The sequence below is a fragment of the Desmodus rotundus genome, chromosome 6 (assembly GCF_022682495.2).
Source record: "Desmodus rotundus isolate HL8 chromosome 6, HLdesRot8A.1, whole genome shotgun sequence".
Classification (NCBI taxonomy): domain Eukaryota; kingdom Metazoa; phylum Chordata; class Mammalia; order Chiroptera; family Phyllostomidae; genus Desmodus; species Desmodus rotundus.
Window position 1 is genome coordinate 257,669 of NC_071392.1, and position 20,915 is coordinate 278,583.

Consider the following 20,915-nt stretch of genomic DNA (forward strand, 5'->3'; position numbering starts at 1 on the left):
AGCCACACTGCACACTGACCAGAGCCTTGAGAGGGGCTCACAGACACATTTTCCCAACAGGGACGAGAAACACAGGTGGTGCTGCCATCAACCTCAAAGGGGGCAGAAGCCCTGACCCCTCAACTCTCCAGAAGGAAAGCCCCACATCCTACTCCCCAGGGTGAGGCGAAAGGTGGTGCTTCCCTGGCTGGAGGATCTGGGGAGAGGGTGGAGGGCCTCTCCAGGACACTCGTGCTGGAGCCCCTCGCCCGCTAAGCCCCCATCGCAGAGTGTGCCTCTCCCAGCTGACACCTGCCCGCCCTGGGTGGCCTTGCCCACTCACTGTGCCCTGCAGCCTCTGTCATTTGAGTGGAGATCTGCCAGGGAGTGCATACAAACCTGCGTGTTCAACCTGCCACGTTTAACCAGAAGTTTGTACTTAACTCTGCTTCAGGGTCGCTCACCTCCCTCATCCGTGCAAATCACATCGCTTCTCTCAACTGTCAAACAGCTCCGTAGAGGTCAGGATGCCGTCCTCAGGCCAAGCCTAAGTGACCATGTGTCCAGAGTAGGTTTGGGCAGGGACAGTCAGTTGTGGATTAGTGACTAGCAAGGTCTGCTCATGCAGTCCTCTTGGCCTCCGTCCACCCCGGTGCTGGGTACACTCCCCTCCTCCTGGTACAGAGAGGGCACGCTCCATAGGGGCTTAATTCCTGCTTTCAGGAATAGCAAGGGGACTCAGAATGCCCTCTTGAACCTGCTGTTCCTGAAATGTCTTATCTCAAAACAATCAATACATCAAAGCATGACACGCTCCGGACTCTTTCAGAAGCCTGACCACACCTCCACTCGGCCCCTTACTCGGCCTCAGTGAAACAGCCCAGGGGCCCGATCTTGGCTGCTGGCTCTTGCATGGCAGGACCCCCAGGGCTGGGCCTCCGGGAAGGGGTGGTGCCCATCTTGTCCAGCAGGGCTGGCTTTAGAGGCCAGGCGCCCCCGTGAATGCTGGGGAGCCCGTCCCGGGGCCCAGCACGGAGAGCCAGCCCTCCCGCGGACGCGCACGCTGACACTGGCGGCCCTACCCTGCTGCCCGCGCTGTGCCACCTGCCGACCCCGAGAACAGGTGCAAAAAACGAACAAAGCATCACTGACGCCCTCCGTCCCACCCTGTCCGCGGACTTTGCCCAGCTGCTTCATCATTCTCTGTGCGCGCGTCTGTTCTGCAAGACGCTTCCTGACCGCACGGTGCCGTCTGATGACCGAGGCCCCGAGGGAACTGCCACCTTGTCCCTTCGTGGGCCGAGCCTCGTATCCACACGCCAGCAAGAGGGTGGCCCTGGCGGTCCGGGAGGCGGCAGAGAACCCCGGACAGCTCCGCGGGGCGGGGCCTCAGTCCCGCGCATGCGCACACGCACTATCGCCCCGCCCCTCGCCGCGTGTTTCCGGCCGCCGTTCCACGGCCCCAACGTGGACACGCTCCGCGAGCCTGGGGCGGTGGCCCCTGACCGGAACCGGAAGTGGACCCCGAGCCCAGAGGAGGAAGCGGTGATCGATCCGTCCGCGGCGGCTGGGGTCTCGAGGGGCGGCGGCCGCCTGCTGGTGCGAGCCGGTCCGCGGGCCGGCCGGCGGCCCCGGCGGAGCCATGAAGCTGTACTGCCTGAGCGTCCTCTACAAAGGCGAGGCCAAGGCGGCGCTGCTCAAGGCCGCCTCCGACGTGTCGTCCTTCAGCTTCTTCCAGCGGTCCAGGTGAGCGGGCGGGCGGGCTGGGGACCAGGGAGTCGCGGAGGCCGGGGTGGAGCAGGGAGGCCGGGGTGTCGCGGGAGGCGGCGGGGCGGGGAGGCTGGGGAGGTCACCTGGGGCGGAGGGGGCGGGGGACGGGGGTGGCCTGAGAAGACCGGCGGTAGCATCTTCTTGGTACTGTCCGCGGGCCGCACCTCCCAGTGACCATCCTGGCGCTCATGGAGGCTTAGGCCATCCCGAAGACTTGTGAACTCGGTGATTTTCACAATACTGCCCTGTAAAAATTACAGGGGGACTTTGAAAACGCAGATTCCCCAGGTTCGCGTCGGGGTGTCTGAACTAGGAGGTGGAGGCGTAGAAGTCTGTATTTTAAACCGGTGTTTCTCAGGCAGGGTCGGGTTCCGGCACTGGCCTGCCACGTCTTGAGAGTCTATGTATCCCAGCAGCTCCCTGTGAGAAGTGCTGGCGGACCCTTCATTTATGGGTGGCCTCGCTGAGGCCCCAAGAGAGCACACCACAGCCAGCCAGGACTCAAACCCAAATTGTGCGCCTCTTACGTGGGGCCCCTGGTACAAAAGCGTTCTACACCAAGACCTGGAAGGAAGCAAGCTGGGCATTTGTAGGGCTTCAAGCTTTTCCAGGGGTGTCCAACCTTTTGGCATTGCCAGGCCATATTTGAGGAAGAAGAGTTGTCTCAGGCATTAAATACGCTGTGACGTGAAATCACAAAAAAATCTCATCACATTTTAAGTAAACTGACGAGTTTGTGTTGGGGCGCATTTGTAGCCATCCTGGGACACATACAGCCCGCAGGCCGGGGGTTGAACTCCCCTGAACCTTTCTGGGGCATGTACTACAGGCAGGTGGGTTTGGAAATAGGACAGACACTCACAGCCCATCTGCGGGAGGTGAGGGGACCCAGGCCCAGAAGGAGAGGAGAGGGACCCTGCAGCGTGTGCTGCGGTCACCGTCTCCAGGCCAGCTGCGGTCTGCCGCCGGGACTGTTGCCACGGCCGTGCGGGGCAGTGTTGTTCTTGATGAGAGTGGCTTGCTGGCAGGATCTGAAACGATTTCTTTTTTTTGTTGAAGCTTCCTGCTTCTTTTGGGTCAGTCTTGAAGTGTCTTCCTGATACTTGGCTCTCTGGGCCTTGGCCCCTATGCTCTGCCCTGTGGCTGCTTTTCTGCCCTTGTGCTGAGTCGGCTCCTCCGACGCTTTCTGTTCTTCCCTGCGAGTGAACGCTGGAGGTCCTCGGCGTTACTGACACCTTGCCGGCTGGGGCTGTGCGGGCCGTGTCAGATGGTGGACTGACACCCCCGCAGCTCGTGCTGCAGCGGGCTCTTTGTGTTTCTCACGGGGCCCCTCCCTTCCATCCCGCCCACCGGAGGATGGTCGGGCCCCACGCTTAACACGTCCCCAGGGTCTCCCCACTTTCCCAGCCCTCCGTACAGTTCTTTGTCTGATGACTGTGCTGCCCTCGCCTCTGTCTCTTCACGGTTTTACTGCAAGGACTTCTTATTGGGAGACTTCTCTAAGGAATCACAGTCATGTGTCACCTAGCGACAGGGAGACATGCTCAGAAATGTGTCCTTAGTCGACTGTCACTGTGCGAACACCGTGAGCGTGCTTGTGCCTGGACAGCGGGGCCATGCTGTGCGGGAGGCTGTGGGCGGCTGTGGCAGGGTGGCGAGTGTTTGTGTGTGTGAACACGTCGAAACACAGAAAAGCGCAGTGGAAACAAGGTACAGAAGATCAGTGTGGCGCGCCTGTGCAGGGCGCCGGCCCTGAGTGGGGGCTGCAGGACTGGGGTGAGTGGCTCCGGGCGAGTCTGGGGTCGGTGGTGAGAGAACATGAGGCCGGGGCTGCACCTGGACACCAGCCCCCCGGGCCGCACCAATCTATGTCAAACTTGTGTTTTCAGTAACGCATTGACCTTAGTGTAACTTTCCTAATATATAAAGTTCTCAGTTTTTCCACCTGATGCTTGTAATCACACTTAGCTTAAAACACAGGCACATTGTACAGCTGTACAAAAACATCCTATTTGTGTCCTCACTCCAGAAGCTATTTTCTATACGTTTTTAATGGTTTTAACTTTTAAACTTTTTTTGTTAAAAACTGAGACACAGATGCACACATCTTAGGTCTGCTCAGCATCAGGATCGTCAGCGTCCCTGTCTCCCACGTCCACTTCCTGTCCCCGTGGACAGTCTTCGGGGCAGTAATGTTCACGGAAATGTCACCTGCCGTGACAACCTGCTTCTCCTGGGATATCTCCTGAAGACCTGCCCAAGGCTCTTCTTGAGGGGGCTCACTCTCCAGAACGACGTCGGTGGTGATTTGCTCGGTTTGAGCCCTTGTGGCGCCACGGGCTTGCTTGTGCGCAGACGGTGCACCGCGGCCACTCCTCTGTCGGTGGGGACCGTTGGGTTACGTGTTTTAGTACTTTTTTGCGGAGCCCGTTGAGCTCTGCAAATGCTTCTGCGAAACTCACTGTGAATCTTCCTGGAGGTTCGTATGGGATCACTGTCGAGCATGCGGTCAGTGTTGGCCTGACCCCCCAACCCCCTCAGCCCTTGTTCCCGCCGCGTTTCATCTCCGAGCCGTTGCCCTGCACTTCTTCCAGAGCTCCAAGCACTGGTGCCGCGGGGGACTCAGCCTCCACTGTGGGCATGCCATGGCCATACCTAGCTGCGCACCTGCCGAACAGTTGTTCTCTGTGTTTTTCCAGTGCAGTTTTTATCTGTCCTACTTCCTGGAAGTAAGTGGGGCCTTGAGACTAGGAGCTGGCTTCTGCTTCGCCACTATGTCCCAGACCATACTCTGACCAAGTTGTTACACTGACGATAGCCTGTAGAAACGCCCCAGAAGTCTGGAAGTGGGTGGTTGGGGTGAGCTGGGTAGCAAACAGATGTCGTTTGAATGGTTGTGATAATTCGTAACTGTCTGGATCTGTTCACTTATAGAGGGTTTATTATTTGTCTGTGGTTGTGAGGGAAGGGACTCGAGCCCAGGAGCAATGTCACCTTGTAGATAAGCTTGGGTCACTTTCCATTGTGTTGGGGCCGAGGCAACAGGAGTAGGTGATATGTGTTGTGTTTCTTAGTGTTCAGGAGTTCATGACCTTCACAAGCCAGCTGATTGTGGAGCGCTCAGCGAAAGGCAGCAGAGCTTCTGTCAAAGAACAAGGTAAGAGCGCCCCCCCCCCCTGCCCCGTGGGTGCTGGCCTGGCCACCATGCCTCAGGCAGCCCATTGCCTCGTGAAGGAGTGGTTGGCCTGGTCTCTCTCCCATCCTCCTCCTCTTCCTGTTTGCACAAAGTTCTGGGCCCACCATTGGTGTCCAGCTGAGGCGTCTCAGAAAACCACTTCTGGTCGCCTGACCCAGGAACCTCTATGTCCTGTGCTCCCTAGGTTTTGACCAGGAACCTAAAGGCGTTAACTTTTGCTTCTTCGTAGTCCAGGCTCCCCGTGAGAAGTGTTAGGCATTTATTTGAGAGGTGAGGAAGGGGTGAGCGACCTTTAGGCAGAAACGGCGTGTCGCACGTTGCTCGGACCATGGCCCCGGGGGTGGAGGGGATATCTCGACGGTGTTGGCACCAGTGACACCGCAGGCGGTGTCACGTCTGTGTCCTGTGTGCGGCCTGTGTGCTCCTGTCCTGCCGGCGCAGTTGGGCTGTGAACGTGTGAGGATTCTCCGCCCCCTGGGGCCGTGTCTGCCTTCCCCACTTGGCACCTCCCGCCACTTCCTCAGGCCCTGACCCAGCTTCTGTGCAGCGTGTATGCTTCGTCCCCATGCTGGGGTCTGTCTCACTGTGGGGGACGCCTGGAGCATGTCGGCGGTGAGCGCCTGGCCCCTCGACCCTGCCGGCATCTGTCTCCACCCACCTCTGACTTCGGGGCTGTCGGCCTTCCTTAGCTCCTTAGTTCGTTTTCCTGTTTCAGCTTCAGAGTCCTGAGGCTAGGAGCCTTAGAAGCAAGAAGCACTCACTCACCAGCCACAGTCCTTTCCCCCGACAGCAGTTGACCCTGGGGGCTGTGGGTGTCAGGCAGAAGTCCCTGTGTGGACTGTCGTTGATGCTTTGACGACAGGCCGTGGCCCCGCAGACCCGGCCCGCAGTGGCCAGGCTCTTTCTGGATGGGCCTCACTCCTTGCCCCTCCTGCCCTCCCCAGATGAGGCCTGGAGAGCTGACTTCTTAACAACAGGGCTTTTAAAGAGAGCGGGGCTGCTTTGACTACCAGGTTTCCTCAGTTTGGGAGCAGGGCCTTAGGGGGATGCCTCTCCCCGAGATGCTGCCAGGCCTGGCCCAGAGCTCAGGGCTGTGCCTGGACACAGGGCCCCAGACCCTGGGTCTGCACATCGACTCTCGGGGCCTTTCCCTGTCATAAAGCAGGTGTTGGGCCAAGCTGATGGCCAGGCTTCTGCGTGCACCACCCTGTGTGCGTCCCACCGAGCTGTGCTGCAGAGCGCCCACCCACCAGCCTTGTTTCGGGAGTGTGGCTGGTCTGCAGCGTGGTTTCATCGACCCAAAAGGCAGCAGCCCAGCATGGTGACACTTCGGCTGGCAGGTGAAAGGTCCCTCTGTGTGTCTCCTCAGACTACCTGTGCCACGTCTATGTGCGCAGCGATGGCCTGGCAGGTGTGGTCATCGCTGATGGCGAGTACCCATCCCGGGTGGCCTTCACTTTGCTGGAGAAGGTGAGTCTGCAGCCCAGCTGTCCTGGGGCCAGGGTGACGGCTGTGCCTGAGGCCTGGGGGAGGTCATGTGTCCAAAGTCGGCCTGCACTCAGCTTTCCCCTGCCCTCCCCATCTGCCCTCTGTGGCCCTGATTACTGCCCTCCGTCCAGGCCCGTGTCCCAGGGCCACTGTGACACTCCTGGCCTGCCCCTCAGTGGCGGCATCTCTCCTCTGGGACATAGGTCCTGGGTCACCGGTGGGCAAGTTCTCAGCCCGTGTGGCTTCCATTTCCTCCTGAGCCACACCTGACTCCAGCTCTTCCCTGCCTCTGCCCTGCCCCCTCTGCCAAGTCCTCTCTGCGTACACCGGGCGCCTCCTGACCCGTCCTACAGTGCCAGTGGCTCCCTTCCCTGCTGTGGGCTCCGCACCTGCATGTTTGGTCTTTGTGAGATGCTAATTATGAAGTCCTTGAAGACACTGCCATGTCATGTCCTCCAAAGGACTGATACACTCAGGAGCACCTGAAATCTGGTGATGGCTTAAATTTTTCCTTTTGGAAGAATTGGCTGGAGAACTAGGACTAGTACCCTCATTCCTGGAAGTCCATAACCTCAGTAAAACTGGAATCTGCAGTTTAGAAGTCTGATGCCTCTGTCCTCACCAGCTGGGGTTTGTCTCGGCTGGGTGCACTTGGCTCTGAGTGCCCGGAGTGCTCGGGAAGGACGAGCCTGAGTCTGGACTTCCCTGTGCGCTGGCTGTGTGCTTTGGCCCTCCCCCAGGCCCTGGGGGCCTGAGAGCCTCTTGGGGGCGAGTCCTGTTGCAGTGGGCATGGTACGCACGGGGGGTCACTGAGCTCCTTTGTCTTGCAGGTGCTGGATGATTTCTCTAGGCAGGTCGACAGGACCGATTGGCCAGTTGGCTCCCCTGCTACCATCAACTACACAGCGCTGGATGGCTACCTGAGCACATACCAGGTGGGGTGGCCCAGAGCCATGGGAAACTTTCTGGCCTGTAGCTGTGGCCCTGGGTGACTTCCTGACAGGCTGGAGGTCGAGGTCTCTGTGAAAACTGCAGGAACTCCATGAGGACCTGGAGCCCTGGCTCCCCAGCCAGCTGTCACTTCTCTGTCCTGTGTGCTTACGTAGCCTGTCACAGTGTGTCCTACTTGCTTGGTTGAGTGTTGTTTCCATGTGGCCTCTCTAGTCCTGAAGCTTTTGTTTTTGGCTCCTCTTCCCTAGAATCCCCGAGAAGCTGACCCCATGAGTAAAGTGCAGGCTGAACTAGATGAGACCAAGATCATCCTGGTAAGGAGGAAGCCCGGGAGCGAGGGCCGGCATGCCGTCGTAGCCGAAGCGCTGTTCTGAGAGGTGCTGGCCCGCCTCTTCCCAGGCTTCTGCAGCCTGGAAGCCAGACCTCCTGAGTCTGTCCCTTCTCACCCCGTGAGTGGCACTGACTGCACGAGGGACAAAGCTGGGAGCCAGCCTGGCCCTTTTCCATCCCCACTCCCTGGGCAGTCCCCAGCAGAGACATTCAGCTCAGTGGTTCTGCCCCACCAGCCCTCGGGCCCCCTTGCCTGTCTCAGAGTGGGCAGGCGCCTCCCCGTGGGTGCTGGGTGCACAGGTTGTCAGGAACGCCACGTTTTCACCTGAGATCTGCTGGTTTACAACTGCTGCTTCCACTTGCCCGACAGGCTGCAGCCACCAAGCTGTCACTCTTCTGCTTAAAGTCCTCTAGCAGCTCTGGAGTCTGCTGCAGGGTGACATGTAGACTCCCTGACACGTCTTGTGGTCCCCGTCCGCTACCACGCAGGTCCCTATGCTCAAGCCTCCCTGGTCCATGGAGGCCACTCAGGGCCCTTTCCAAATGCCACCACCTTGGCCCTGCCACTTCAGGTCTCCCTGCCAGTGTGGGAGCCCGTCCTGATCTCTGTGTCCCTGCTCACGGCACCCCCACCAACACCAACGCCTGGCAGCCAGTGGTCCCTGAGCGGCTAGAGAGAAGGCCCAGGAAGACCACGCCCTGACATGAAGCTCTCCGGTCTCCAGGGTCTGCTCCTGCTCAGAGCCGGGGCCCCCGGGCTCCTGCGCTCTGCATGGGCAGAACCAGCGGGTTGTGGTCACCCAGCCATGCTCTGGCTGCAGTGGCCGTGCTGCCTTTCGTTCCATCCGATTCTGAATCCAGTCGCTTGGGTGGGAATCTGAGTGACTGGGCCAATGTGCAGACCAGGACGTTTGCCCTTCCTCACTCACATCTTTTCACGTGTGCGGGCTCAGGTCCAGAGGGCCTGGCGTCTGCCCTTGGAGTGCCCACCTGGGGGGCCGCAGGCTCCTCCCCCCTAGGGGGCGGGTCTGTGTGCTCACGGTGCCTGAGAGCAGAGGTGCCCGAGCAGACTGGTCAGGACTGCAGAAGACGGCCCTTTGAGGGGAGCCCAGTCCAGCGGGAATTCGTGGAAACGCACCCAGGTGGCCTCTCCTGGCCTGGCTGTCCAAGCCTGTGTTGTGCAGAATTGGGAAATGCCCTCTGTGCCAGGCAGAACCTTCTGGGTTCCGTAAGAAGGTCATTAGGTCCAGTTGCATGCTCAGGGGACACGTGCCAGGGTGCTTGTGTAGGGGCAAGGGTCCCGGGGAGTGCTGCTCCTGATGGCCCTGGACGCGGGCTTACAGCCACTCACTGTGCACCCAGCAGACATTGCTCCTACTTCCTTCATGCAGCACAACACCATGGAGTCCTTGCTGGAGCGGGGGGAGAAGATAGACGACCTGGTGTCCAAATCTGAAGTGCTGGGGATCCACTCGAAAGCCTTCTACAAAACGGTGGGTGCACTGGCTCCCTCGGCCCTGGGCCCCTGGCAGCGAGCAGGGCAGCACACCCATGTCACTCCGGTGCTGTGGCAGCCAGAGCGAGCAGAGGCCTGCCCCACAGGAGGGGGCTGGGGGGGAGGTGGCCCATGGGGTTGCAGTGTCTGAACGGGAAGCAAGAAGTCATGGGCCCAGGGACCAGGGCTCGGCGGCCTTTTTTGGGGACAGTGTGGGCAGCTGGTGTCCGTTCCTGTTGTTTGTGTTCGGCACCTTCTTGGTGTCAGGAAGGGGTGAGGAGGAAGTGGTCTTAGCTGTGAACTGCTCCCAGACAGGTTGCATGGGAGGCTGTGAGGACAGGCAGCTTCTAGTCCTCTGTCCCACCCAGCACTCTGATCCCCAGGCTCCTGCACTGTGTGCACAGGTTACCACTACCTCCTCAGTCCCCCCTTCAGCTCCTCTTTGTCCCTTTCTAGGCCCGGAAGCAAAACTCCTGCTGTGCAGTCATGTGACTGCAGCCCACAGAAGCCCCCTCGATGCAGAGTCCCTGCCATTCACACCAGAACCGCAGCCCCCAAGAAGCCTGGTGGCCACGTGAAGACCAAAGCGAAAACACCCATCATCTGCTTTGAGCTCCTGGGAGGAGCCGAGGGCTGGTGGAAGGGACCTGGGGCGGGGCATGTTCAAATTCATGTGTCTAGTAATTTTTGAAAGATGACTTGAGGCCCCCAGAGGTGTAATTCTGGGCCAAATGAAACCATAAACACTCTGGACTCCTGCTAAGGCCAAAGGGGTCATTTCTAACCCCTACAGCCCTGGGTCAGGGCCGGCTCTGCTGGTCCCCAGCAGCCTTTGGGTTTTACTTGTTAACTGTGTCAGCACTTCAGTAATGGGTTCCCGGTCCACGGGGACAGGGGGCGATGGGCAGGTGCACGCTTGGCGCTCCTGGGGAGGCACAGGGCCACTGGGGGTGGGGCCAGTGGGTCGGTGCTGAGGCAAAGGCGAGACGGTCACTGGGCCTCACCAGGTCTGCAACATGGTTTGTGTTTCTGCGAACATTTCCATGGAGCTCCACACAGGTGCCCTGGAGGGTCTTTGCTGGGGGCAGGACACCTCATCTGACCTGCACTTTGACCTTGAACATCAGGATCACAGGTGTGTGCCTCTGGTGACAAGCCTGTCTTGGCAACCACCGGGGGCCTGCCTGTCTTAGCAAGTGGCGTTTCCTGTGGCTACTGCTACTGGGCATCAAGAGTAGGTGCCAGCCAACCCAAGGGCTCCTAACACTCCACCTGTGGTCAGAGGCCTGTACGCCCCCCCCCACCCCGACCTGACCCCCGCAGCAGGAAAACGCAGCAGGTGACGGCCACCCTCGGCCTGCCAGGTCCCACACTGCCTCTCCCTGCCCCACTGGGCTGCCTGAGGACAAGGTGCACCCTGAGGACTGGGCCCCAGGAAGCCCTTGCTGGGATGGTGGCCACTGTGGTTTCTTTTACAGGGGCCCTTCCCTGATGTGCTGGTTCTTGCCTGACCCAAAGGTCCACTGATCCAGCAGGAAGTGCTGGCAGCTCTGAAATCTCTTGCTTGGGCCAGAAAACAGGATCTATGGCTTCTGAGTGCCTCGTCCCTGACAGGTTTACCTCCTGGCTGCTCTTGTCCTCTGGGTGCTGCTGGCCTGTCCACCTCTGTGTAGCCAGCCATGTGATTTTCCTCCTGGATGTGCCCCGGGCAGTGCAGGCCTGTCCTGCTCACTGGCACCTGAGGTGGCTGTGACCCCACTTAGATAGTTCAGGTCCTGGATGATGGGGAGGACATGGGGCACAGGTGGGATTGCGGGGGAGCAAGTGGGGGCCCAGCTCAGGCCCTGTGCCATCTTGTCCCCTGTTCATGTCATTCTAATGTCATCTGGCTAAGAGTGTATTTTAGTAATTGCTGCCTAACTTTTCTGTCTTGTTTGACAAGTTCCTATCTGGATAAAATTGTCTTTTGAAATTCCAAAATGGTCCTGTGCTTTGTTTAAGCCTCAGAGGCCCCTTCTTCAGGGAGCCACCCCTCTGTGCTGTGCACACTGCTGGGCAGATGTGGAGGCCCGGGCTGTAGCCTTTCTCCCCCCGCCCAGCCCTCCACCAAGACCCAGCAGGAACCAGGTGAGGGGGGAGCCGGGCCCTGCAGGTGTACAGGGCCCCCTTGTGGGCTGGGGCATCTGGCCCCAGTTTGGGGAACAAGCTTGGCCGCTGGCCGGTAGAGCTCTGTGAAGACTTGGCAGCCTGGTTCATTGCTGGCCAGGGGCCCTGCTCTTAGCTCACCACCACCGTCAAGATCAGAGGCAGCCCTGGCCCCTGGCAGGGCTGAGAAGGCCAGCTTTTCCTGCTGAGACCTGGCAGCTCTGCCCAAAGCAGGTGCTACTTGCCAGTGATGGGTGCAGGCCCTCGCTGACCTCCCTCTGCCCAAGGTGCTGGCCTTGCCCACAGGCCTACCCTGCACACGCCAGAGTGAGACGTCCCACTCAGGGTTCAGGATCCCAGGGAGCCTGGTTGGGACGGTGCCTCTGATTACAGCAGATAGGCCTCAGGTCCAGGAGATACTCTGCCGTGAGGCTGTGTTCCCAGGCTCTGTCCTACTTCTCCCAAGCCAGCTCAGGTCTCCTGGGGTGCTGCTGCCCGGTGCAGCCCTCCTTCCTGCCCACACACCTGAGCACACTTGCCAGGTGCAGCCCACCGGCACAGATGCTGACATTAAGGGCCTTGCTGGCCTGTGCAAGGTGTTTGCCACCAGGGGCTGCAGCTGGAGGTGGTGGCCTGCGGATGTCCCTGGGGTGCCTGTCAGCCCCATGGGGTAGGCATGTCTGGTGTCTAGGATGGATCTGAAGCCTGTGTTTCTGTCCCAGGAAAGTGCATGACATGAAGTACAGATAGCCACTGGGCCTGGGGTCAGGGGCAGGGGAAGCCCCCATCTCCACAGAAGGGCATGTCTGGGAGGGAGGTGGGCCAAGAGGCCTGCAGCGGGGCCGAGGGTGCAGCCATATGATCAGAGGGCCTCCAGCCAGGTGGCCAGGTGGCCAGTCAGGCCACACAGCTATATGGTCAGTGCTAACAACTGGCACAGGCTGAAAGTGGGTATTCCTAAGGGAGGTCCCTGCAGGCTTCGTGTCCCTGTACTGTAGGGACGCAGTGGGGTGACACATCCTTCCTGAGGAACAGGCCAGGGGCACAGAGGGTGGGGCAGAGCCAAGGACGGAAAAGTCTGGGGGTATCGGAGGGCATGTTCATGCTGGGGCAGCTGCAGTGGGAGGCCTGGGGCATGCCTAGTCCTGTTCCCAGGCGTCACACCACCTCCCTCAGTCTAGCCACCCCTGGCTCAGCATCTGGCATCCCTCTGTCCACAGGTTTCTGCTGGAGGTCCTGTCATCCGGACCTCCTTGAGAAGCCTGTCATGGCCCCCCTTGTCATCACCTACCGTCTCGTCTTTGCATCCCAGCAGCCACTGCTGTGCTGTGCATGGCATTGGTGTCTGACACTGGTCAGGACTGTGTGGTGTCTGCATGCCCCAGCACATGGGCTCATACGAGCAGGCCAGAGTTGTGCTGGTGGTGAGCAGAACAGAAAGGTGGCACTGTGGGTAGAGGGGTGCCTCAGCAGGACAGTGGAGCACGGGCCTGGGGAATCCTCCCACAGAAAGGTGCCCTCCAGCCCCACTTCGGAGGCTACTGGGGTGACTAGAGAGGTGGGGGCGTGGGGGGAGCAGCTGTTGGAGCTGTGGCCTGTGGCTGCGCAGAGGCACCCCTGGGTGGGCTCTCCACCCCTGACAGGCTCAGGGAGGTCCAGACTCAGCCTCTGTGGCCAGGGCCAGCTGGGGGCCTCCACCTGGAGGGGCCAGGGTGTAGGGGCAGGGTCCCAGCATAAAGCACCCAGCTGCACAGGAAGCAGTTTGTCCTGTTTTTCTTTTATTTGCAGTTTCCCGAGACAGAACAAAATAATTTTTTGGACACTTACAAGGCTCAGAAAGAAAAGACAATGAAACTCAGCAAAAAGAGAGGAGGAAAGCCGGCCAGCACCGCGGCAGCCGACCCTCTGCAGGGCGGGCCGGCGAGGCCACACCGCGGACATCTAGCTAGGAGAGCGGGTGTGGCTTGCTCTTGGGGGTCATGCAAAAGAACTATCCCCCAGAAAAAAATCCCCAAATTAACCCAGACAGGCAGCTCCGTAGAGATAACGAGGAGTGGGAGAGGCGGGAGGAGGCCCCAGGAGGTGAGGGTGGCCAGGCCACACACTGTCCGTGGCGAGCCCTGCAGCGTGCTGCCCATCCTCATACCCAGGGAGCCTGGCAGATGCTCACCCCATGAACATGGGTGGGGACAGCTGTCCTGAACACTGCTGTAGACGGGCAGGTGAGTGTCCACTATGAGTGTCTGACGATGGACAGTCTCCTTGGAGAGCAGGTGCTCTGTCCTGTCCCCACTCCGTGACTCCCCCCCAGCTTGATTTGTGAGGGAAGATGAAAAGAACCCTTGTTGAAAACAAACAATGACAATCGAAGGGGGAGGAGTTGGGCCTCACATCACTGTGACCAGCCCCCGTCAGACCCGCGCGCACCCCTGGCTGCTCTCCGCAGCCATCTGACCTCACAGGCCGTCCCTGAGCCTCACTGTGGGGAGCCCTGCGCCTCCTCCCCGCTCAGGGTCCGCGGCACACACTGCAGCCTCCTGAAGCCTGGCGAGGGGATTCTGTCCTGCCCTGCCCTCCCGCAGCACTGCCAGAGCCCAGGAGCCACTGCGCCCTCAGAACCCTCCTTCCTGCCTCAGGAACAAGCCCTTGAGCCCCTGCCCCTGTGTTGGCAGAAGGCCCCGTGGGCTGCTGCCAAGGGTGTCTTCCCCGCCCATGTGTAGCCTGCCTGAGTCTGACGCTAGGCGTGCCCATCTGCACCTCCTGCCCCTAGGAGGGCCAGAGCCCTGGGCCCCAGAGACTCCTCTCGTGACTGGTCCTTCTGGGGGGCTGGCCCAGCCTCCACATGGCGCGTCCACGCTGGGGCACGTGGGCGCCGGCATGGGAGGGGCCCACACCCGCCTTCTTGGTTGGGGGAGAGGAAGGGAAAAGAAGCAGAGGGAACAGCTGCGCTCAGGCCCGCGGCCCCCGCAGCGCCCCCAGACGACACCGGACACTACCCACTGCGCACAGGGCAGAGGGCTGGGCCCCTTCGAACAAACACGGCAGGGCAACGGGCGCCGCCCTGTGGACAAGTTCACCACCGGCGGTCGGGAGGCCAGGAGCGAACAGACAGGTGGAGTTCGGGTAGGGAATGGCCAGTAGGTTCGAAGCCCCACAAATGCCAGTCATTTTTACAGCTTTTTCCTTTGTTTAGTTTTTTTCCCATTTCATCCGACATTTTGTGTGTGGTTGTTACTGTCATCTTGTTTTTAAAAAGAAATCACATCTGGTCTTGGTTTTCTGCAGACACAGGCACCAGGGGAGGAAGAGGCAGACACAAACATGCGACAGGCAGGCCGTGCGCCGAGGCGGCTGGGCGCCAAACACCATCCGTCCGGCTCTGCAACGGCGAGGGCGGGGTCAGCGCTCGCGCACACGCAGAGGTGGCTGCGGGCACGGAGGCTCCGCCCCCCCGCCGAAGCCCCTCCCGTCCGAGGCCCCGCCCCACGCCGCGCTCACCTTCACTGAAGCGGGGCCACCGGCGCGCCCGAGCAGTGGAAATGCACATTCTGCCACTTGCCGTCGCGGCGGTGCCACACGCGGGTCTCTTCGGACTGGCTGGTGCGGGGCCGGCCCTGGCCGTCGATGTACTGCGTGAGGCGGATGTAGGCGATGCAGGCGGCGTCCTCCCCGATGACGTGCACGTGCGGGTTCAGGATGGTCGTGTGGATCGGCTTGCTGTTTTTGGCGAGCACTGCGGATGGGCCGGCCGGGGATCAGCCCTGACGCGGCCACTCGACCCTGGGCCACCCCGCGCCTGCCTGGGACTCTGGGCACGGAGTGTGTGGGCTTCCCTGGGCTCCCGACTGCCCCTTACCCACCCACCCCCACCCCCGCCCCCGCCCCAGCTTCCGCACTCACAGTTCTCGAAGTAGAACCTGTGGAAGTCCATCCCTTCGACCAGGTTGCCCAAAGCTTCAGGCTCAAACGAGGTCAGGCCTGGGTCGCAGATTTTCCTGGGGGGCAGACCCAGGTGAGGAGAGGCCCCTCTGCACCCGCCCAGGGCGTCCAGCCCCCCTTCACAGCCCACCCAGGTGACCCCAGGACCCACACAGGCCCCGACTCACGCGTAGGCCTCGAAGTCCCCGTTGTTGACGGCCTCGATGAGCTGCTCAGTGATCTTGATGATCTCCTGCTTCCGTGCTGCAGAGACACAGGCCGGGTGACCCTCGGCCCCTGCGCAGTGGTCGCCCCCATGCAGCCCCCGCCCCTCCCGCCTCTCCTCTCAGGGGGGGGTCCCTGAGGTCTGGTGCCCCAACTGTCCAGCTCAGCCCATGCCCTCCAAGGCCACCACGGCTTCTACATTTTCAAGTCCAGCAGGCTTCTCCCTTGTCTGTCACAAACAAAATGCCTATGAAGAACAGAAAATTCCATCCATGGTCTGGAAAATGCAGAAAGAGAGAACAGCACCTGCCACACCCCAGCGTCTGACCTCAGTCCCCCTGGCAGTACCCCTGGGCCCTCTGCTGCTGAGCACTGTGACCTGCCTTCCTGGTCCGGCCCACTTGGGCTTCACTCTCAAGGCCCTCCCCAAAGCCAACAGCTCCTTCTGGGGGACAGTGAAGGGCTGGGTCACACAGGGGGAAAGGGGCTGGGGGCTCTGGTGAGGCCTCTGCCTAAAGGCCAGGAGCAGGGGTGCAGGGACCAGGCAGAGGGGAGAGCAGAGTGTGGGGGCCTCAGCCCCTCTCTCCCTGGGTGCCGGCGGACCAGGTGTTGGCCTCCACCTCTGCCGGTGGCCACCAGCTTGCAGTCCTGGGCCCAGGTGCCAGCCAGCACACCACCTGTCCATCCTGTGCAGTCCACCCGGGCCTCTGGGCTCCCACTGATTTGGCCTCTGGTGCTAGACAGGTCTGGCCCCCAGGGTGGTCGCCCAGGGCCCCTTTGTCTCCAAGTACAATTTATTCTCATGCAAAAAATTTTAAGCATGTGGAAGGAGAGAGATTAATTCATCCCACAGCCTGCAGACTCAAATCTGAACATTGTCTTATTTGCTCTAGATGTTTCAAAGAAATAAAACCTTACATCGTTGCCGGTGCCAGAGTGCTGCACCGCGTCCCTGCACAGATGTGCTCATGTGCACTCACACACACCCTCACACACACGTGCACACAGAGGCACACACTGTGGGGACTTCTGAAAGCGATGGTGTGCTGGTGGTAAACACAGACCCAAGAAGTGGCCTGAAAACAGGGTCCCAGGAAGCCTCCCCAGACCCGCAGGTCAAGGCTGCCCCTGCTGTGCGTCTGTGCACTTGGGACCACGGCCTGCTGCACGGCCACCATGTGGGATGGGCACCAGCAGGTCTCCACTCCAGCTGCCGGGAACGGCACATGCGTGTGTGGATCCGTGGACTCGATGCCCCAAGCACTTAGTGTTCAGAAGCCTGTGCCCATGGCCCCTGCTCACTGCCCGTCCACCCTCCCACCACCACTGGGGCTGAATGGGCACTTCCTCCCCCAGGATGCCCCCTGGAGGGGGGCTGAGTCCACGGCAGAAGATGCTTCGTGCTGTGTGTGAGCGCAGGCGTGCTGTGAGCCCCAAGGGCTTGGGTGCGTACATGCGTGTGTCCTGTGGGAATGTGTGCACGTGTCTGTGTGTGCGCATGTCTGCACCGGCCCGTAAACACTGCACTTAGGCTACTGTCCTGTTTTGCTTTACCACCAGGCTTGTGTCCGGACACCAGCAGGGTTGGGCTCGGGGCTGTCACTGCAGAAGCCCACCTGCCTGGTTGGCCCTGGAGGCTGGCATCTAGGAGGGTGGCCAAGGGCTCCAGAACCCCAGGCTCTGTCTGCCTGCAGGGCTCTGTCCCGATCACTCCTGATTGCTGAGCAGAAATGCATGACCCTTTAGGGTCGCAGTGGGTCCCCAGCATCCAGCCCACCTCTTTGTCCTCTGCCTGGGCGATTTCCAATTCTGAGCGCCCCCGGTCCTCTGGTACCCCTGCCACCTCCCTGCCACAGTCACCAGCACCTGCTGTGTCCCATCCAGGGCGCCCCTTGGCCCAGGACCAAGTCCAGCCCCTGCTCTGGAGCCCCCACCTCCCACCTGATCCTGCTCATCTCCCGACTTCTCAGAGGGCAGGAGCCGCCCCCACCCCACAGAACTGATGGCCAAGCAGAGGCAGCTGGGTGGCACTTCCCTGTCTTGTTTCCAGTGCGATGGTACTGTCCCCTACACTGTAAGTGAGCCGATCTCCCACTCACGGGTAAAATATTGCGGGTTTTAGATAAGTTGTCATTAAAATCGGGAGTCAGCGTAAAGAGAAAGCACTGAGCAAACGGAAGGACATTTCCGAGCTCACAGCACAAACCTAGAAGTCTCGAGTCTGGGGGACAGGGGCAGCCGCACTCCACACACACACACACACACACACACACACACACACACACACACACACATCCTGGCCCTGGGGGGCCCTGCACACAGTCCCGCCTCCCCAGAGTGAACTGGGGCCCCGCGCAGGGAGCCCAACCATTGGCAAAGGGTCCTGGGGGACCCCGGTGACTCCTTGCTGGCACCAACCCTGTCCCTTGGCATTTGTCAGGGGGCCAGAGGCCCTCCGGCCATCCCCAGACAGCTGCACAGGGTCAAGCAGGATTGTGCGTAATCCCTGATTATGGGGACCCGGCCTGTGGCAGTGAGCACTGGCCCTGCTGCGGGCTGGGGCAGCTGGCAGGCGCACAGCAGCGAAAGGAGGGGCCCCAGCCCGCCCGGATGACGCCCTGGGCCTGGGCCCCAGTGCTGGATAGGCAGGCCTTGGTCCCCAGATTGGAGAAGGGCGCTCGGCTCTAGCACGCACCGGCTCAGGCCCACGGAAAGCAGGTCTCAGCCCCAGATAGCCCCTTCGCCAGGCTGGCCCGCCTCTTCTGTCAGCCGGGGACGCTTGCCCTCAGGTTGTTGGGAAGCCTGGGACTCGGATGGGACGCATCCAGGAGTAAAGACCCTACTCCCTGCGGGAGCTGGGCTGGGGCAGCCCCACCCTCAGCACCCCAAGGCCCCACCCCCACAGGCCAGGCCACATCGGCTGGCTCCAGACCTCAGCCCCTCCATCTAAGCCTACTCACAGCCCCTTCCATGGCCCCCACCTCCCTTAGCGGAGCTCAGTGAAGACCTCTAAACAGGTAGATCTGTGCTGAGCCCCCCACCTAGGCTGCCACACAGACCCAAGGGGATGTTGCAGCCCTGGGCCAATTCATGCAGAGGGTCCCCTTGGGGCACCCTTCCAGGTCTCCAAGGCCCAGGCGAGGGTCTGAGGGTCTGGGGGATGGGACCTGGAGCCTCTGAGCTCAGATAAGACACTGCACAAATGGGGTTCTGACCACCCCACAGAGTCCCCTGTGTGCCCACCACAGCGTCACCCCATTTCCATGCACCTGCCAGGCTCTGATGTCACCCCCATATCCCACCTCTTTCTGCCCCTCAGCCAGGCTGGGCTCCAGCAGCCACCCATTTGGCCTGGCCCCTCAGGCTGAGCACAGAGTGCTCGTGGCAGGTCCTCGGCCCCCCAAGGCCTCTCCTGGTGAACCCCTGGGCCTTAAGCCTGCAGGCCACAGACCCCCAGCCCTCCCCTGCAGCTCTGATGGCTTCACTCTGCTCCCCTCTGCCCTTGCCGCCACCCCCAGGCCTGCAGGGGGTGGGCAGGGGTCAGCACTCACCCAGCCACTCCCCCGCCATGCCCGGCCCCGGGCCCAGCAGCCTCTCCTCTGAGAGCCTGGAGTCTCCCTGGAGGTGGGGGTAGCTGTGGCCCTGGGGTGTCATCCATCCCTGTAAGTGATACTGGCGGGCGGTCCAGCCGACAGACAGGCTGGAGCAGCCTGGCTCCTCCCTGCCTGGGGTGGGGGCAGCGCCAGCCCTGCAGGGCCTCCCCTTCCGGCCCTCTCAGCCTAGGCTGTGGAGTAGCCCCGCCCTGCGAGGCCCTTCCACCCTGGACCCTAGCCAGCCAGACCCCAGATGCCACCTCAGTGGCACCCTTCCTGGCCGGGTCCTCTGAGCCCCTACACTTTGCTGTCCTGCGGAGAACCCACAGTCCTCGAGGGTCTGGCCCTGTTCATCCTGAGCCCATGTCTAGGTTCTTGTCTGACACACAGGTGCTCACACCCATGTCTTCAGCCACGGACTCTGTTTTCCGAGGCCACAGGCACCTGGTGGAGTCCCTGGGCCCCTTTCTGTGTCCCCCGCTGTCCCTTCCAGAGCGGGGGACAGCACTGCAGCCGGGTCTGACACCCTGAGCGCTGCTCAGTGTTACTTACACAGGGCGGGGTGGGGGGGGCCTGGGAGAGCTGGAGATGGGCAGGGTGGGGGGCCCTGGGCCTCTGGGGTCCCCGAGCCCCTCCTCATCGTGTTCAGGATGTCAGAGATCCTGGGGGTTGGGGTGGAACAGAACAGATGTGAACACAGGCAGGTCGGGGGTGGATTGAGGAGATGAAACCTATGGGCTGAAAGCCAAGCAAGGGCGGGCTGTGCAGAAGGGGTCATGAGGGGACTTGGGGAGACAAAGACGGTCATGGGGGGGTGGAGGAGAAACAGGGGCCGTGGGGATGTCAGGGGATGGAGAGGTCGGGGGGATGGAAGGGACCATGGAGGAAATAGGGGGCACTGGAAGTCACAGGTGGATGGAGACGGTCACGGGGGGAGGTGGGGGATGGGGGCAGAGGGGCATGTGGGGAGGAAAGCTGCTTTGAGCAGAGGGTGCCAGGCAAGGAGGGCCACCCGGCCCAGGAGGACAGAGCGTGTGGCCGAGGCCCCGTCAGCCCTGTGGGACTAATCCGCTGGGCAGGCAGGCCAGGCCCTTTCTGCCCCTTTAAGTCACAGGCCTGTGGCCGAACAGGGTCTGGGACCCATGTGAAGTCTGCGTGACTGCAGAGAGACTGCAGCAGATGGCCTGAAGGAGGCAGGGAGGACAGTCCAGTGGCCTTGTGGGCCACCTGGGGCTGGGGCAGCACGCATGTGGCGGGGCTGATGGGGAGCCGGGCTGGGTTGTTAGCAAGGGTGCCCCTGCCCGGGCACATGGTGGTGCCACGCAGGCACAGGGAGCCACACTACTTACATGGGGTGGGCAGGGGACCCTCAGCTTCCGGGATCCCCGAGCCCCTCCTGCCTGAGCTCAGAATGTCAGAGTCCCTGGGGGCTGGCAGACAGGGCAGACACATGAGGAGGGGAGAGGGAGGTCGCTGTCTTCCCCACCCCGGAACTGTCTGGGGAGCAAGGAGTCCGGTCCCCCACTGGAGTGCAAGCTAGGGCCCTGAGAGGACCCACACGGGGGACGGGAGCTCAGCGCACCTTTGGTTCTCGAGGGTCCCCTCAGAGAGGGGCTACAGGCCCTTCATGGAGACCCTGCAACACAAGGGGCCCGGCTACTTACACGGGGCAGGCAGAGGGCTAATGGGAGCCGGAGACGGGCAGGGCAGGGGCCCCTCGGCTTCCTGGGTCCCCGAGCCCCTCCTCATTGAGCTTGGGGTGTTGGGGGCCCTGGGGGTTGGGGGCACAGACAAGGTATGAACAGGAGACAGGGGGCGAGAGCGC

At 61.3% G+C, this 20,915-nt stretch overlaps 2 protein-coding genes across 5 annotated transcripts in view; one reads left to right on the forward strand and one right to left on the reverse strand.

The window, feature by feature from the left end:
• The first annotated feature begins 1,452 nt into the window (after positions 1–1,452).
• On the forward strand, positions 1,453–11,189 carry YKT6 (YKT6 v-SNARE homolog). Of its 2 annotated transcripts, XM_053926777.2 has the most exons (8): positions 1,453–1,725; positions 4,344–4,478; positions 4,824–4,906; positions 6,315–6,415; positions 7,264–7,368; positions 7,633–7,698; positions 9,106–9,207; positions 9,666–11,189. In XM_053926777.2, the coding sequence occupies exons 1-8, from the start codon at positions 1,622–1,624 to the stop codon at positions 9,699–9,701; spliced, it is 732 nt and encodes a 243-aa protein (XP_053782752.1). In that variant the 5' UTR covers positions 1,453–1,621; the 3' UTR covers positions 9,702–11,189. The 2 variants fall into 2 exon arrangements, with proteins under 2 accessions (XP_053782752.1, XP_053782753.1); XM_053926778.2 differs by lacking the exon at positions 4,344–4,478 and having other exon boundaries at positions 1,467–1,725.
• Positions 11,190–14,600: 3,411 nt separating this feature from the next.
• Positions 14,601–20,915, reverse strand: part of CAMK2B (calcium/calmodulin dependent protein kinase II beta) — a 51,291-nt gene continuing 44,976 nt past the window's right edge. For all 3 annotated transcript variants that reach the window (XM_045197384.2, XM_045197386.2, XM_045197385.2), the window contains 4 exons: positions 15,461–15,536; positions 15,255–15,349; positions 14,853–15,087; positions 14,601–14,733 (listed from right to left, as the gene is read on the reverse strand). In XM_045197384.2, coding sequence (XP_045053319.1) covers positions 14,855–15,087; positions 15,255–15,349; positions 15,461–15,536 — 404 coding nt within the window. In that variant the 3' untranslated portion in view covers positions 14,601–14,733; positions 14,853–14,854. The remainder of the gene's footprint in view (positions 14,734–14,852; positions 15,088–15,254; positions 15,350–15,460; positions 15,537–20,915) is intronic.